The 18,111-nt window shown below is 40.6% G+C and overlaps 1 protein-coding gene across 1 annotated transcript in view; it reads right to left on the reverse strand.

Moving 5' to 3' along the window:
• Window positions 1–1,692: 1,692 nt before the first annotated feature.
• Window positions 1,693–18,111, reverse strand: part of PTPRJ (protein tyrosine phosphatase receptor type J) — an 80,215-nt gene continuing 63,796 nt past the window's right edge. The window contains exons 10-24 of the mRNA XM_075425233.1: window positions 16,246–16,533; window positions 15,856–15,990; window positions 13,244–13,457; window positions 12,981–13,099; window positions 12,314–12,401; window positions 11,194–11,235; window positions 10,353–10,361; window positions 10,179–10,266; window positions 8,991–9,081; window positions 7,845–7,918; window positions 7,569–7,703; window positions 7,046–7,165; window positions 6,257–6,417; window positions 5,637–5,772; window positions 1,693–4,905 (exon numbers count right to left, since the gene is read on the reverse strand). Coding sequence (XP_075281348.1) covers window positions 4,747–4,905; window positions 5,637–5,772; window positions 6,257–6,417; window positions 7,046–7,165; window positions 7,569–7,703; window positions 7,845–7,918; window positions 8,991–9,081; window positions 10,179–10,266; window positions 10,353–10,361; window positions 11,194–11,235; window positions 12,314–12,401; window positions 12,981–13,099; window positions 13,244–13,457; window positions 15,856–15,990; window positions 16,246–16,533 — 1,859 coding nt within the window. The 3' untranslated portion in view covers window positions 1,693–4,746. The remainder of the gene's footprint in view (window positions 4,906–5,636; window positions 5,773–6,256; window positions 6,418–7,045; window positions 7,166–7,568; window positions 7,704–7,844; window positions 7,919–8,990; window positions 9,082–10,178; window positions 10,267–10,352; window positions 10,362–11,193; window positions 11,236–12,313; window positions 12,402–12,980; window positions 13,100–13,243; window positions 13,458–15,855; window positions 15,991–16,245; window positions 16,534–18,111) is intronic.

Below are 18,111 nucleotides of genomic sequence, written 5' to 3' on the forward strand. Positions count from 1 at the left end.
GCCAACTCCGTAAACACTTCTGCAAAGTGCTGAATACGGAACCATGTAAAGCCAGAGGTTTCAACAACACAAGGACTTATGTCAAGAGCTGAAAGGGACTCCCTGAAGCACTGCCACAGTAACTGGAAAAAGGAAGTGCAGTAACTTCTCTGGTGGGTAAGAGAAATGGGAGAACACTGTACCTACCTACCTCAGAAGCAAATACATTGTTGATCTTTGCTTCCCCTCATTATGCCCCTGGACAGAAGTGACTGTGTCTGCATTTTTTGATTAGTTTTTACTCAGATCACCCAGGAGCTGTTAAGACCTAGCATCTTTCCCATTGCCAAGAGTGTTTTTGCTTGAGAAAAGCAGCGTGTGCAGCTTTCAGGTGTTCTTCCCCTCTAAGTTCCCATTTCTGACCCTCTTCCACAAAAGCATTCACACCGGCTGATCTCCAAACTCCGTTCACTGCCTGCTAACACCCAGCCAGGAAGGGCATGCAAAGGCAGCAGTATTTCTGACTACAGCCCATTTATCAAGCAGAGAACAGGACAGAAACATTGCGCCCTCTCCTCTCTGACCTCCACCTTTTTAGTCTCAAAACCAGTAAAATTAGCGAGTGACATGACTGGGTACAGAATGTGATTTCCAGATACACGGGTTCAGCTCTACCCACACGAACAGACTAACACTCCAGATGACAGCCAGAACAGTTGGCTTTACTGATGTTCTATTCTTTCAGATCTATGTGATTTCAGGAGGGAAAAAAAAAAAAGTGAGGAATTTTGCTCCCTAAAGGTCTCCCTGAGGCCGACTGCCTCTGGCAGCAGTGGTCACCGGCGCTGGGAGGCTCATTGTCACAGCTTCTCTTCTGCAGCATGAGTCTCACCAAGAGCACTCAGACAACCATCGTGTGGCTGGCACATGCTACCACTGGAGGATGGCGGGACAATCACGCTTTGCTCTTCCCACCTCACCATGCAGTTGTTTCAGAACAGAAAATGCAGCAGAGTTAGAATGGAGGATCACAAGATTCTGCAGAAAGTGCCAGCACCCGTGATGAACTGGAGAGCTGCTGAGTGCCAGGATCACCCTCTAGGCATGTGATTCCCCTTGGGAGTGATTCAGACAGCAACCAGGAATGGAAACTAAGAATTTTAGCAGAAAAGGACTTAACTGAGGTCATTTTATATGCATCTGTAGTCAGGTAATCTGTAATCAAGAAGCCAGCCATAACATTTCAGAGATATTTCTGCACACCCTTCTATCATCACCCCCTGACAACAGGGCATCTCCTTCAAGGGATGAAAAAGTCCTCACTCTTGTTTTTCTGGAAGTGAATGAGTCCTAGAAACATTGGTCCTCCCCCAAGGCTATTTCAGCCAGTGGAACTCTTTTGATTGACCTTGGATGAAGGTGTTGTTCCTTTAACTGGTACCCAGCTCTTTATTTAGAGAAACCACCAACTGCCAGGACACGTTAGCACTGGGGCCTGGTCCTGCTGGGCAAGTCTCAGTGACAGATTGACACCCTCGCGGGAAGCCCCCAGTGACCTTAACACAGATCTGACTCATGTGCAACCCTAGAGGATGGGAGCTTGCTTTCCTTATCCATTATAAAGCCCTTCTAAATGAAATGGGTATTTTGGCAAATTCATTTTATTCAGAAGGAACTGAAAAGAAAACCCCAAGAAAGACAAAGTACTCTAGGATGATGCTTTTTAATTGTTATTTTTAGATCTTTAAAAACAAATCAAACCATTAAAAACATTATAGACATGTGCTGAAACTTCCTGTACAACAAATATGAAAACAATAAAATTTTTACATCATTTCAAGATATTCAACAGTCACTTATTTGAAACACATCAACTTTTCCCTTCTTATGCAGGCCTCAGTTGGGAAAAAGAGTAGAACAGAAATGCAGGAGATGTAATTGCCACACAGTGGAGCTTTCAGCCTGAAAAGTGGATAGCTTTAGATAAGCAACAGTGAGAGAAAACACGGACCAAAGAGACAGATCTCAGCAAGTGTAACACAGCGAACATCAGAAGGGACGGGAAAGTTATTTGCAGGAATTCAACTCATCTTGACCAAGACAGATGCACAAGGTATTAGAGAATTACCTGCAATCCTCCCCCTCCCTACGAGGCACGTCCTACTTTGTCACATGGACACTATGGCCAACTTCACGTTTACAACATTTTAAGCCTTACCAGCTTTTTCCACCTATACTTGGGATCAGCAGGTCATTTGCTTCGAACTTCAGCCTCTTCTCACAATGAGCCAGTTTTAGGAAAACACATGCATACAGCTGTATTAAAAATGGATACTCATAAGGCGATGACACAAGCGGGAATTTGGCGCCTGCTTCCAACATGAATACAACGGGACAGATACGTTTGTCTTCTGTAAGAGTATCTGGCCAGTGGTTAGGCAGAAACACATACCATTCTAGCTAGTTTTCTGATGTTCTGCTGCAACATAATGCGAACACCTGATCTAGCATAGAAGATCCACATCCCTCTCTCCTGTGCTGTACAAAACAAGGGCCTTCTGACACAGGAGAGCATTTGCCACCCTAAGGCAGCAAGTTCTTGGGAGACCTGGAATAATGAATACAGGCTCTGTGCTCTGCACAGGTGTGCAGTAATTAAAAGATTAAGAGAGAAAAAAATATAACGTGACTGTAAGGGGCAGGCTTTCCTCCCTCCCAGTTCCTTTGGAATGGTTCTGTTTGGTCCAAGTGGTTTATCTTTGTTTGTCATCTGACAGCAGCTTAGGAAGAATGCTGGGTGAGATACCCACTATGTGGACTGCCAGTCTGGATGGAGTTGGGCAGGATCATTAATGTTGGAGGTTTTTTTAAGTGTTTGGTTTTTTTTTTAAAGTAATTCAGAGAAAGAGAGAAAAAAAATATACCCAAGAATGCACAAGTGGCTGCTGCAAACAAAAAAAAAGCTGAAGTGCACTGTGGTTTGTCCTCCAGTTTTGCTCACACAGCACACCACAATTTCACACCAGGTTGTAAAAAAAATTCCTCTGAATATCTGTAAAGTTACAGTTGTGCACCAGGAATTCCTACATTTTCCTTCAGCTGACAGTAGATTCTGCGAGGTCGCCAGGTTCCACTGTAATGCCACCCATACTCCTAGTATCTGTAGCTTTTTCTGACAGCTCTGCTAAAACAGACCAAAAAAAACCCCAAAAAACAAAGAAAAAAAAGCAGCAGAATTCCAGGGACTCTGGTTATTAAACCTTCATAAGATTTTCACCACTTTATAGCTATTCTATAGCATTATTCATAAACTTCATACTCCTCTGCAATGCAACCAGTGCAATGATCCAAAGACCAAAAAACACCCCCCGAAGCCACTGAAGAAGTCCTTCATTGGTAATGCCTTCATAAGTCTAACAGTTATGTACCAGCAAAATAAATCCAATCTAACCCCTGACTCGTAAAATCAGCAACTAGGCATGTTCTGCTTCTTTGTTCTGTTTTTAAAAGGACCAGTTAAAACAACAGCAGCAGTATATTGCAAATAATTATAAAACAATTACATTAGATCAATGAGATGCAGCCAGGTAAGATGTGTCTCAGTTTTGAATGGCTAAAACAACCGAGACGTTGGTTTTTACAGCAGAATTTTGTGCAATTTGTTTTGGTAGAAACAATAAAGCCAGTCAATCTGTGTGGGAGTGCCTGGACACTTGGAACCTTAGTTTGACATTTTCACAGATTTATATATTTGAGGAAAAACAACAACAACGATAAAAAGACACCAACCTGAGTAAAACTCTATTAGAATAGAGTGATCATTATTCAGTAAATCATATATTGCACCTTTAAATAAATCATTATAAATTGTATAAAAACAGGAGTATCAGCCAGGAACAGGGAGGAGCTATTCTGTCCTTCATGCACACCCACACACCCCCGCACACACATTCACATATTCACTTGCTCAGTATTTTTACGATAAAGCTCGGAGTGACAGACCACACTCCTTTTCCTCTAGCAGAGGCACCGAAATATTAAGGCAGGGGATATTTGTGGTGAAATGCAAAAACAAAGCTCACCTCCAAACTTCTGGAGACTCCTGCCAACAGTGCAACTACAGTTAAGTCTGACATATGCCTTATTTAAAAATCTGTGTTCTCATTAAGAGTTTCAGTACAAAAATAGAATCTCTGCTGGTTTTTTTCTAGAGTAGCAACTAGAAAAGGCACAATTTCCAAGTATAAATGTCCATTTGAAGGAGCTGTTTGTACTCCTTTTTTAAATAAAAGGAACACAGAAAAAAAATAAATCACAGAGGCACATATCTATTAGCTAAGTAACCAGATACAGTAGATAAAATATGTTCCTGAAACTTATAATTAAATATATTAAAACAGCCCACAAGCCTTGTGTCTGTAAATGAAATCATATAAAATTGTAATAAAAAGCTTGTGTTATTAATATTTAAATTCTAGTTCACTGTTCATACTGCAAATGCTATTTCACCATCAGCACTGTTAAATTCCCAAGAAAAAGCAAGATTCCTCTGTTAACTTTAAACAGTTTTGCTTTTTTTTTTTTGAATAGCAATCTGCGGCTTCTGCCAGCGTTGTGTTTTTCCTCCTGTAGATCACATCTTCGAATGTGGACAGAACTGGAGAAGCCAGACATGAGACACTGCACACAGTCCTGGAAAAGATGAGTAGAACATCTCCCTTCCCTATGCGCAGGTAACATCTCCTGGGACACTGCGTTCCTTCCAGACTACGCGTGGTAGCCATTGGCCTTCCCGAAGCCTGGCCCAGGTGTGAAATTTTCATAGATTGCCATTGCTGTCATGTTTTGGTAAATAAGATCAGTTTTCTTGTCCTTCTGGGATCTAATAATATCCATAACACACTGGTTTAGGAAGACATACTGGTCCTGATGGGAGAAAAAAGACAAAGGAGGGTAGCGTATTTCTAGAAAACACCTCATTTTTTAAATAATTCTGCCCCTGAATACAGGTTTTGTTTGTTGAGTGCACCGCACTGAATGTTATCACAGAGTATTTTTTAGAAGTTATATGTATGGTTCACAGAAAATAAGGCCGGAAAGGACCTCATGATGTCACCTGATCAACCTCCCATAAAAAACTAGGATCAAATTTACTGTCATGCCTAACATCATCTTAAAAGCCTTTCATGATGAAGGTTTTACAGCCTTTTCCAAATCAGCTTGAGTTAATCCATACACCTTTTTGGATCAAAGTGACAATTTCAGCAGGAACACACGTGTTCCTGCAGAACACAAAAGAAAAGATGCACGGCGAGACCACTTGACTCGAGAATTCTGGCTCACAGCTATAAAGATAAAACTCACACGGGTAAAACAAGCTGCAAAAAAACTTTTCAAGATTTGATTATTTCAAGCTGCAAATGCCAGTCCTATAAAGTACTCTGTGAAGAGACCGCTTAGACATCCTACGGCTCCTGGCTGCGACTACTGTTGTGGGAAGAGATGAGGCAGGAAGGAGGGAAGTTAAATGAAGAGCAATTTCAGATTGTTCCTTAATATCTCATCTTCCTGTAATTCTGAGCTACATCTTGAATCCACCTTTCCTGGATTATTACGCGCATTTGAAAAACACACTGCTGGATGAAAGCCAGCCTTACCTCAGTTTGCACCATCAAGGGTCGGTGCATGCGAAGATCATACACCACTCCATACACATCCACAGTGTTCTCCATTTCAATCTGCTGAATCAGGCGGTCAATGGCAATGAACGTCCCTGTCCTCCCGACACCAGCACTGCAATGACACAGGGAAGCTACGTACTGCTTTCTCTCAGCCACCTGCTCATCGGTGGCCTGATGAAAAGCCAGCCAGCAAAGCTAGTAAGATGCTTTCTAGTATTTCCTTGGCACAGGTATTACAAGCCTCTGCTGTCCAGAAGGGTGGTTCTTACCACCACCAAGAGGGAGAGAGGACATGCTTCTCGGCTTCCCAGCCTTGCACTTGCACAAGATTACATATAAAAGCACTTCAAAAGCCAACTTTCTCAGCCAGGTTTTGCGGGCTAGGAGAGAGGGTCTGTTCTAACGAAATTTTGTATCACGTACTTTATGACCTACATAGCATTGCTATGTTTCTGAACCACGAGGCAAAGGTTTGAACTTGGTAGGGTGAATAGCATGTGTCCTGAAGCAAAGAGACTTCTTAATCACACTGCCAAAGAATTGTTCTTAAAAAAGCCACAAGATAAAAGCGTGTCTAACAAATATCTTCTTCCTACCTGCAGTGCACCAGAGTAGGAGAGTCAACAGGATTTTGACTGCTGTACTCATGAACAAGGTGTCTAAAGTTGATGAGAAGGTCTGTTGTCTCCGGCACTCCATGATCTGGCCAGGAGGTGAAATGGAATTGGCGCACTGTGTGGCTCTCTGGCTTGTTTGACTAGAGGAATGCATGTTAAAAAGAAAAAAAGAAAACCAGCTTCAGCGGAGCAACAGGAGGGCTTCCTGCCGTATGTACTGGGCAAAGCTCAGCCTCACTAAAGATGCCTGTTACAACTGTGCAGTAACTTGAACAATGATATTTCAGTTTCCCTTTTCCTTCCTTCTGGTACAGAATCCTTTGAAATAATTTCCCTTTACTTTTCACTTTACTCCAAGATCACCTCTGCTGCGTTACATTTGCTGGCAGGGATGGGGCTAATTGTTCAGTCTAGCAGATATTGCAAGTATCTGCATAAGCATGAGCGTTGGTGCCAGTCTCAGGGAAACATGAGCTGCAGGATCACCGATGGGGCAAATGCATATACATAAATATCACAGAAATGTCATTGTCAGTAAGTAGCATGAAAGATTATAAATCAGACTTTTGGCAGAAAGTAGGCCAATACATTCAAAGCCTCAAATTAAACTACTCTTATCCTTTTCCCTCAGATAACTTTGTATTTGATTAAGTTTCAGTGAAATTATTATATTCTATCACTCTAGTGCTGCGTGACGTCACAGTGATATGATAAACCACTTCTACAGATACTTACACACCAACAGCTAACAACCGACGGGGTACTCACCTTTTCTACAGTGAAGTCCCTTATTGTCCATTCTGGAAGGACAACCTCTGAGACCATTGTCACAATAATGTCACCGTAGCTCTTGGATTGTTTGTCTGGCCAGTATTGCTCACATTTTGTCTAAGCAAAGAGTTACAAGGTTAGACACATCACACACAGCAACAAAGGAACTCTTAGTTCTAAATAACAAACCACCTGAAGCAGGGCTAGAAAGCACGGCACCCTTCCCAATGAAAAATCTCAAGGCAGGAGAAGCTCTACCAAAATCATTCTTTAGGAAGAACAACCCACCCTAAAAAACAGCAATTCTACAACCCTCCTGAGACAATCTATTCTGGTAGTCAGCAAGTACAAAAAAGGGAAAAAGCTAAAATCTGGGCTTATTTAATGTGGAAAACAGTCTTCCAGTAACGGGACGGTTGTCAAACGAAAGTGGTCCGTGTCCAACCTACTAGGGTTAACAACAAAATCAGAAAAGATCCAACCGTCCTCAAGAGAAAGTTCGGTTTTAATAAAAACATACCCGGGCTTGTTCAACACATTTTGTCAACATAACGATAGAGTAGATATTCTTTTCCCAAATCATGCGCCAGAAGTCTTCTATAGTATTGGGTAAAGGACCCTGTGCAGCAATAAATGCCTTCTTTGAGTTATAGCCCTAAGAAGAAAAAGACAGAATAAATATATATACACACATGTGCGTCAATGAGACACAAAAAGCTCATTTTAATTATGATCTGTTAAGCCTATGTCATAAAAATACACATTAGATTTCATCTCAACTAATGAAGCAACTTACAGGCATATAGTTTGCATTAATATAATCATCAGTTGCAGAGCTTTGATCTGAAAGTTTAACACGAGAAATATCATCTGCAGAAAGAAAAAAGAAGAAAATTATTAATTTTAGAACTAGAACCTTCCAGCAAAATACTGCTTATCTAATGCATGGTTTCTAAATAAAAGCTGTTTTAGAAGAATGTGCATTTTAAGAATAAGAATATAACTTTAGGAATCATAAATAGGAGTAGTTCAGAATTTTTATAATGAAAGCCTTCAGAAAAATGAGTGGCTAGGATAAAAATTCAGAATACTCAACGCAGATTTTTTTTAAACATGGTTTGTTTTTGCATATTTATATATTTTTAATCCAACACAGAATTTACTTTTGTTTTAATTACTGGATAAAAAACAGGTAATTTGTCTCCTACTGCCATTGCAGCTGACGTTCTTCCTCCACAGCATCCTGAAGTACCCTTCACTGTTCACCTTCCAATTCCTTCTTACACTTTGCTACGCTGGGGTGCCCGCAGACAGCTTGGCAGGGCTTAGGCTCTTAGTTTTGTCTGCAAAGCTGGCCAGAATGGTCTTAATATTTCTCATAGCTCTGTACATCTGTCTGTTCCTCTACATGAGGAAGAACTTCTTCACTCTGAGGGTGACGGAGCACTGGAACAGGCTGCCCAGGGAGGTTGTGGAGTCTCCTTCTCTGGAGATATTCAAGACCCGCCTGGACGCGGTCCTGTGCAGCCTGCTGTAGGCGACCCTGCTTCGGCAGGGGGGTTGGACATGACCCACAGAGGTCCCTTCCAACTCCGAACATTCTGTGATTCGTAGTCAACCGTCGACCTCTTGTTGTTTCAATCTGGACTGCAAGTTTCTCACAAACGGAAAATTAAAATCAGTTAAATTAAGGGAAAGTTCTTCAAGGAGCTTGCTTGAGGGAAAGTTTGTGAACTTTAGGGAACATCCTTGAGGGAACACTCTTTAGGTTTGCTTATACAGCGATTTTGGGAAAGCAGAAGCCCAAATTCATTTGGAAATTCATGACATTATTCCCACTTTGAAACCTCTGGGTACTACTCAAGCCAGATTAGCCACACCCAAGGTTTTTCACCTAAAAGCTCAACCAGTAGAAGATGCAAAAGCGAAGAAAGTAACTCACATGGTAAGACGTTGTTGTATCTATTTTTTCCCCTGTTCTCAGCAAGTTCAGCAGCAAATTTGGGCTGATGAACACCAGCAGACTTCAGTTCCTACAATAAAAGAAGGATTCATGAGCACCTGGTCCTGGTTTAGGAATCCTACAGAAACATGACTGAAACAGACAAATACTCCAGACACTCTTGCCCTTTGCTGTAAAAGTAGGCATGTTAAACTGGGATAAATGACGATAAAAATCAGCTTTTTACAGAGTGGGAGGGTGACAGTGGCAAACCGGCTAGAGAAGGGACTAATGCAGAATGCAGGAATAGTAGCATGTCTGAAACCCAGAGATGTTCTTTAAAAGGCCAGAAACAGTTTTGCAGAAATACAAAACACTGACATCAACTGCACCCAAGGCAACAAACTATTTGGCATAAATTTTGCAGACATTACTGGGAGAAAGGGAGCAAGTAGATCATGAAAGGACCAAAGGAAGCAAAATCCAAGAGGAAGGCAAGGTGGAGCACCAGCCTGCAAAGTATAATAAAAGGGACAGAATTTGATCTGAAAAGAAGAAGAAAGTCCATTAATAGGTTCAAGGAGATGAATAAAATGAGATTCTTTAACAGCAGACATGACAACACAGAATCCTTAGATTCCTGCCTTTTGTACCTTTTAACAATTGAGCTTTAGCACATTTCATAGAAAAACAGTCATGGTCCCTAAGGAAATTGTAATTGCTGTTTCTCTGACCGCTCCTTTGGGCTATTCACAGGTGTGGCTTGCAAATCACACCTGTGCATTAAAGGAGTCAGTGATATTAGCAAGAGACTAATCTCACTGTGTAGATAAACAAAAACAAGATAAAAACCCCAAAGTGCAGAGAAGTTGAATAGCTTTCCCTAGGCTAACTCTGTAGTGCAACTAGGACAGGGACTCAGGAGATCCTGGCTCTGGTGAGAGCTCCGAGCAGCAGGCCACGTTACAAACTCACAGGTAGAGATAAAGGTTCAGGATGTGAAGTATTCATCATGCACTTCAACTAAACTTGGAGCTAAATCAGGGAAAGGAAGCCTATACATGCAGCTTAATATTATCTCTATAATAAAGGTCCCTTCTCTTTCCCTTCAATAAGCCTTGCGTACGCGCCATAGTTTGCCTTTCCAGCAATGTTTGTCACGGAGCTCTCTCCACTGAGGGCACGTACCTCATACTCTTCAGCAAAACCACAGTTGGAGTCAGCTTGCTGCTTCTTAAAGTAGGACTCAAAGTTCTCCACTTTAATCATTTTTGATCTAAAATGAGATAAGTCATGTATTGGCAACTGGTATTAGGTAAACAAACTGTGAATTCAGTTAATGTGTTAGAAAGCGTTACTTACTTCTTGATTCTTCAGGGAAGAGTGGGGGGAAGAGAAAAAAAGGTTGATTAGACACATGCAGCTGTATTTTTCACTATGTGAATCTAGGAATGAAAGCATGACTGTCAGTAGCAGCCACAAAACTGTGCATTTACAGGGGACAGGATATCAAGCAGAGCATTTAACTGATCTGTCAAACCAAGGAGAGAACAGCATATCCTTCAGGAGAAGAATATCACCGAAGGTGTGAGTCAGCCGTTTCTGTAGTCCCATCAGATCGGCCCCATTCCCAGGTGTATTTTATGTCAACTATCAAAGTCTACACAGGCGTGACTTCATGAGATGCTCCGGCCATGCCTGTCCATCAGCACAAAAATTGGTGCAAGAACCAATAATGTGATTCAGTTGCACTGCCTGTAACTTCCAGCATATTGTGGTGACCCTCCCATGGTCAGCTTTTACAATCTCAACATTAACCGAATTAATGGCTCAGCACAAAGTAGCCATAAAGCAAAGGAAAAATCAGGCCACAGTGCAATTTTGCCTATGTGCACTTTATCCACAACTTGGACTGTTTCCTCAGCATGCACAGAAGCCTGCCTTTCATTCAAATATCCTGTTTCTCAAAACTGCATAGAGCATTTGCGTGTCTAACAGCGATTCATGAAGCAAGCACTCAAATCCCTGTGGCAGCTCTGTAAGTCTCAATCAATATGATTCTTTTTAGTCTGCAGGCTGAAGTCTTTAAATTCCATGAGGAATTAATACTGCAAAATTCTATATAAGATTGCACAGAAAACCAGTATCAGGGTTCAGAGTAAGTTTTGCTCCAAAAACAGTATGTGAAAGGATATCGACTTACTTGATTGGAGAAAAGGACACTTCAGTATTTCTTTTATCTTTCCTACAAGGCAAAAGAAAAACAACACAACAGGTTCACAGTAGAATCTAATGGAACGCATACGAGATTTCTGACGACAGCTATTTCCTGTGCCTGTTCAGAACAATTTCTTCTAAAGCATCTCATTCTGTGCAAAAAGCCCTCCTGAGGCAAACCTTACACCTGTAGTAAGAATAGATTCATCCTTCCTTCAGTGATGTTGCACAATGAGACTGTTTCTTTCTGTTGGAACCAGAGTACAATGCCGGAACACAAAGCATGTCATTTGGTGGAAGAAGTACATCTGACGGATCTGCATCACTAGCTAACATCTCAGGAGAACTGCTATTAATCCCAGAATCCCCACAGTAAGTGCTCAACAGTGATGTGCCAGTGGTACTCAAAGTGGTAGTTGAATGAAAATAAGTGTTCCTAGCTTTAAAGGAAGCTATTCTCATTATTGTCCATAGCTATTGGACACACTTGTAAAAATAACCCCAGTGAGTCAAAGAAACTAAGAAAACTTGACTAAGGGCCCTACAGCTAACTCTTTAGAAAGGATGTACCACGTGATCAGAAGCAGGAAAAAGCCTTTATGGACTCTTACGTCCCATATCATTTGGAAAAGACTGGAAACAGAGACCAGCTCAAACCCTAGGCAACTCATCAGCTTCTGGAATCTCTGGAATCTCTGGAATGGAAGTTTCATATGACAGGCCATCAAGCAATTAAAAAGCATGATTAATGGATAATTTAAAGTAAAACTATCTAAGATAAAATTACACATGTCTTTTAGCACAATAATTTGTGATGTTTGCTCACTTTGACTGATTTACTTCATCAGCATGCATGAATTCAGAAGAGCTAAACAAAACAACTCAACTCATTAGTTTGTAACTACAGGGTTGCTCAAAGTCATTTAACTAGTTTCATACATCGACTCTAATCTGTAACACACTAAAAAGATTTTTAATAGAATATATTTTAAAGCATCATGACACAAGCACATAAAACAGAAAGAGAGGCCTTTTTAGGAGAAAGATACAGAAGTGAAATTCTGGTGTTCCTCATCACAACAAATACAGGAACAACCACACATTACCTTCTCCTTCTCCAGAATATGAAACCCCCAATAGCAACTACAGCCAATATAGCTAAAAGGCATCCAATAACGGCTCCAGCAATAACACCTGATAAAAGAGAACAGGTATTACTCATTACTGATTTATCTCTTTGGTAATGATCTAACTCACTCAACATGCTACAAGAGAACCTCGCAAGTGACAGAGCACACTCAGCTCTAAATGTCTTGTCTTTACTGTGTCCTTTAGCAGTTCCAGTATTGAAAGCTCTTTAAGAATAATAAACCAAGGATGATAAATTAATAAAAAATTGGGATCAAAGGACCAGTATTTGCATTCCAATACATCTGCTTCTAATTTACCAGAACTGTTAGGACATCAGCTGCTTTTTGCTACTTGTTTCTGTACCAAAGTCTCAGTTTGCCTTCTAATCCCTTTTAGCATGCCATGAGTAGCACAGCTTGTGGTTACTTCCACAGTAGAAGTCATATGTAGAAAAAAGAGGTCACCCGCAGAACTAGCAAGGTATGAATTTACAGAGCAGTGTCACTGCCAATCTAGAAAATAACAGTCCATCACAGAGAAACCAACAGGTGTTTTGCTATTATGAAACTTGCCATAATTAAGGAATCTCCACCCATTGTGTATGTGGCAAGCCGCCAGTCCTATATTTGACATTAACTGTACCTGGATCCTGGGGTAGCAAAACCGCCTCAGAACAGGGTGAAAACGATACATAACTCTCTTCCCCCACAATGATGTTGGCCATAGTAAAGGTTATATTAGTGAAACCTGCAACACTTGCCCTGTTGATAAGGGAGAAGAAAAAAAAACCCAGGTACATTACATGGTTTTAACAGCCTTAAGCAAGATCTGTGATCTTTTCATTAGATGATCTGCTGGATTTCAACTGCAGGAACATTAACCAAACAGCAGTTTGAGATAAATACCTGTATGAATGCAGTGGAATCAATGGTCCATTTTCGTAGCCATACATCGTGTTTCCCTTGCCCACATCAACGACGTTTGTACCATTCTGAGAATGGAAAGAAGATGATTTTTCCTGCTCTGTCTTTATGACATATGTAACATAGGTGATTGTCATCTTCTTCTTGAAATCTTTGTACGTGTTGTTCAATTTAGACTTCAATTTAGACTCACAGCCTTCAGGAAAAAAACAAGGATATATGTGGTATACATCAGCCACTGATTCTGTATCAATCAGCACAGTAACTGAGATGGTAATACAGTCTGTCACATTAACCACAGTTGTCATTACCCCATAAATATTGCCTGAAATGAAAGGCTGAGTGTAACAGACAATCTCAGAAATCTCTTCTACAGTAGTACAATTTACTGAGCTATCTCCTTACTCCGTAATGTTATTTGCTTTAATCTCCTTTTGGTTTTACTTCTACCACGTATAGCAGAGCTTCTCTGTAAAGGTATATACGCACTCTATCCACTATCATATGCAGAGAGTACAGTGCAAGCAGTGTAGAAAAAGTCAGCTGGTATTTGGTAACGCTGTGCTACCCAAAGAGCACCAAGCCTCATTCCGGGTGACACTAAACTCACTCTGACCTATACTTCCTTGCTGTGTCTTACAAGAAATCTCACACCTAAGCCTTAAGAGACAGAAGAGTTAATTTCTACCTTCTCTTGACATAGACAAGCACTGGACAAAAGAGTTTCTCTTCCAGAAGACTAAGAAGAATGGGCTACCACAGTCAAACAGTGAGCAACAGGACACTATCTGCAGAATCACTTTACAGTGTCTGTTGTTAGAAGATGAACCCTAGGAACTTGAGGTAGATTATACACTTGAGGTACATGTAACCTAAGAGGTAATAAGCAAGCTCAAATTACCAGTTGTCCAACAACTCAAGACAAAGCAAACCGACATAAATATCCAAAGTGTTGCAAGAGAAAGAAGAATCTTGCTCATTTGACTCAAGTTTGCATACACTTTTCTCTACTGAGTGCGTTTACAAAGCTAAAAGCTCCTTCTAAACGCAGATATCATACTGAATTCACATTTAAAGAGGAGAAGCCTTGCAGGAGCTCTGAAAGGCGGAAAAGCTCTAGTAAGTTTTCTACAGCTGTAGCTGTGTAGACAAGGTTTGACCTGCCACCAGTGAGCTGGTGGCTCACTGCCACTAGCAGCAAAGCTCTCATCAACTATAACTGCAGGAAGAGGGTGCAAGACAGCTCTTCTGAAGTGCTAGTTTGGTTACTTTAAAAGCAGCTGAGGTTGCAATTAACTCTGTTGCCTAGAAATGGGTGTTCAATACTATCTGAGATACATCTTAGGTCCTGCCTGGTCCCTAGTTTCCATTCCAAAAGGGTGTACATCCCAGGCTGTATCTGCAGCTCCTTGTGGATGTCTTGGATATCACCCTAGGACATCTCAAACAGCCTTAGATGCCATTGCTTACGCAACTGAATGAAGTCCCCTCTGTCTCTCCTAAAGGCAACGTCTGTTTTAAGACAGAGAAACACATCTCAAACATATTAACGCTATTTCAACACTATAAAGCTGAAGCAATGCTTGGCCATAAGCATGGTTTTCTGCTCCTATCAAAACATTCAGACTCTAGATTATAAATACAGGCGATCTTCCTTCCTTATTTCTCTCAATCACATCTTGAAAGTCCTTTTTCTTGAACACCTTGGAATCAAAACCACACAAAAGGCGGCACTGAATCTCATCAAGACTAAATAGGACTGGCTGAAGGTACAAGCAGAGCTGTTGCTGCTTGCAAGAGACTGACATTCAAATCAGTAACTCTGGGGCAGCTGAGTAGGCATGTGAAGAAACAGGAATTTTCTACACTGATGTACTACATTAAATATATCTCCAGGCATTCCTTGGACTTACATTGTATGGAAAACCACAGAAGAAAGATCTACAGTCAAACTACTGCAAGATGCATTTCCAGTGTTAAGACAAACGATAAGCATGAATGTCAAACCCCGCTTGGGGGAAACTATCTCCGTCAGCTGCTTTATTCCCCCACTGCACTGGCAGAAATGAAAAGAAGTCCAACTAGAACCTATGCTGCAAAGGTAAGTTCCTTAATTTTATGATTTATTGCTGGACATTCATCAATTAAAAAAGTTTTTCTGTTTTGATGCTTTGAATAGGTGAGTTTGATACCCTCTAGCTTTCCCTAGTGTTCAGCTTCCCATGGCATTTAATGCTGACAATGCAATTCAAGCCTTCCACCTGCACCCCATTTCTCTCAGTTAAAGTGTTTTTAGTAAAATCAGAAGGAAAGCTCTCTCTTTTTTTTTTTATTTTTATTTAAGATCTTACTACTGATATCTTCCAGCTGAAGAAGGGAGGGGGGAAAAACACCCCACATTCCAAAGCTGCTTATATGAATAGCTTGTATTAGTATACAAGCAAGCATGGTATTTGCCTCATGATTTTTGAAACATGACTGAAAATACTAAGCCAGCTTTTTCTCTATTCCTTTAACACCTATTTAGAGTTTAAAACATAAAGCTGTCTGATAAATTGTTCACACAGCTACAAGATAGTATCATAACGTCTTACCTTGTTCTTCTGTTGTGATCATTACAGCATAGGCTTTTAATGGTCCATTCACTGACTCAAAATCAGAGAATTCAACAGAGAATGAGCTGTGACTGACTGCCTTGACTAAAGGAGCTTTGCTTGGAGCAGGTGGGTCTATAAGCAGAAATATTTGTGAGTACCTTAATGATTGACAAAGAAAAGTTTTTGAAACAAGAAAACACTGTAATAGTGATGCTGTTCATATAATAGATATTTATTGTGTGTCACATTAGACTTTGCATGAATGTAGTGTTTTATTCATAATTTATAGGCTGATAATGTACTGCACATCAAGTTTGGTATTCTGCAATCATGAAGTTAATATTTTGGTCCTATGAATATCTTGCATTTTCAAATCTTAATGCTTACCAGTAATGCTTGTATTACACATTTTCTGCACTGGATGGCTCTCAGAACTATTGAGAAGAGTTGCAATAGTAACATTATATGTGCTGAAATAATCTAAAGATGCTGTTGTGAAGTTTTCCTCTAAGCCTTCTGTCATGCAGGATGGAGTTCGTTGTTCTTTTTCCCATGTACCATTAAATATTTTAATTTTGAAGCCAGAATTGTTACCAGAAGGACATTTCCACTTCAGCATTAGGAAAGACTGCTTCGCCACTGGGTCGCACTGAAATGAATTCACTGAGGCAGGAACTGAAAAAAAAGAAGTGAGAATAATTAAGAAAAAAAAAAAGAGGAGTAAGAAATCAAGTATTGTAGTACATAGAAAAAGCTGTCTATTTGTAAATTCTGTGTATAAATGTTTGTAAAATTTCTGTACTCCTTTCCACTTCTAAAAAAGATTAAGCTACTGCCTACAAGGACTTGCTGCCCTACAAGGAAGAGAAGTATTTAGCACACTAAATACACAGACCTCTGCTGTGCTAACTCCTCTGCAGACAGGTTTACTGAGAAAATTTAGGTTCAGTATCTGTCAAGATCAGCAAAATTTTCACAATACTGTTCAACCATTGAACATACAGCTTAAGAGTTGACATTAGATTGACATTAACTCTCTGTATAATTATGTAAAACTCTCAGTGGCCAACAAATAAGAAAACAAATATAAGCTCCGTGCATTAAGAGCACCAGCAGTAGCCATCCTTAAGAGCACCAACTCCACCATGTCAGTTTGTGTGAGAATCCTATAGGACACAATATAAAAATTGCAACTTTATGACCAGATACAAAAAGATATTTAAAAAGTTCATGCAGCAGTAACACTGAGAAGAGAGGTTGCTCTAAACTAAACATCTTATAAAACTTGGCCTTTAAGACCGCAACTCTTATAAATTCTATAACTGTAACACACAGCAAATTTATTTTGTCCAAATCTAGGGATAAAAGACACATGGATTAAATTATTTTGTATTAAAAAGCGATATTATGTTAAGAAACTAAGCAAAAGCAGAATTGTGTATCAGAAGAAACAGATTTAGTTAAAAGATAGATGTAAGTGACTGGGTCTTACTTCTACTGCATTTTATAAATATTTCTTTTCCTCCAGTAACACTGCCAGCTACTCCTACAAATACAGTAAAATTCTAGAAGGTTCCAGGGTTTACATCTGTAGCAACAGCTCTGGTAACACTGGATGTCTGGTTTCTAGAGGAGAAATCATGACTTTGGGTCTCTGTCCTGTTAGGTGTAGCAAGAAGTATCATCTGTGCTCTCATGGCAAAAATCAGAGACCAGCATACTTACTCTTCTAGGATATGGAAAACAGAGCTGGGCTCTGTGAAAGTCAAGACAGGACTCCATCAACACTCACAAATATTTGCTGACAAACACAGACGGAAAAAGCAGAGGCACAGCCACGCTTCCACATTTTGGACAGACTGAGCATTACAAACCGCCAAGCAGCACTTGCACAGTATCAGAGTCTCTTAACGGTTTCATCCTGGGGCACCTCTGGAAACCCAATGGGAGAAGCTCTGGAACAGATTCACTTCACCTCAATTAAAACAGGATGCAATGAAGGAAAGGACACAGCAGCACATATTCACACCAAGGGGGGAAAATGGTCACAATACCTAGCACGAGGAACACAGGAGCACCTCAGCCTTCTCCTCTTTGGTGTGAGGTAAACAGAGCAGTGTGGCTGACAGCCACACATCACAGTGCTGCCCACAGCACAGCTGCAGCCATGGGCCCCTCCAATGGGGCAAGTCCCCCAGGCACACAATGCACTCTGTGCGGGAGCCCTTCAAAATAAGGACCTGAAAGCCTCAT

Source organism: Opisthocomus hoazin, chromosome 7 (genome assembly GCF_030867145.1).
Source record: "Opisthocomus hoazin isolate bOpiHoa1 chromosome 7, bOpiHoa1.hap1, whole genome shotgun sequence".
NCBI lineage: Eukaryota > Metazoa > Chordata > Aves > Opisthocomiformes > Opisthocomidae > Opisthocomus > Opisthocomus hoazin.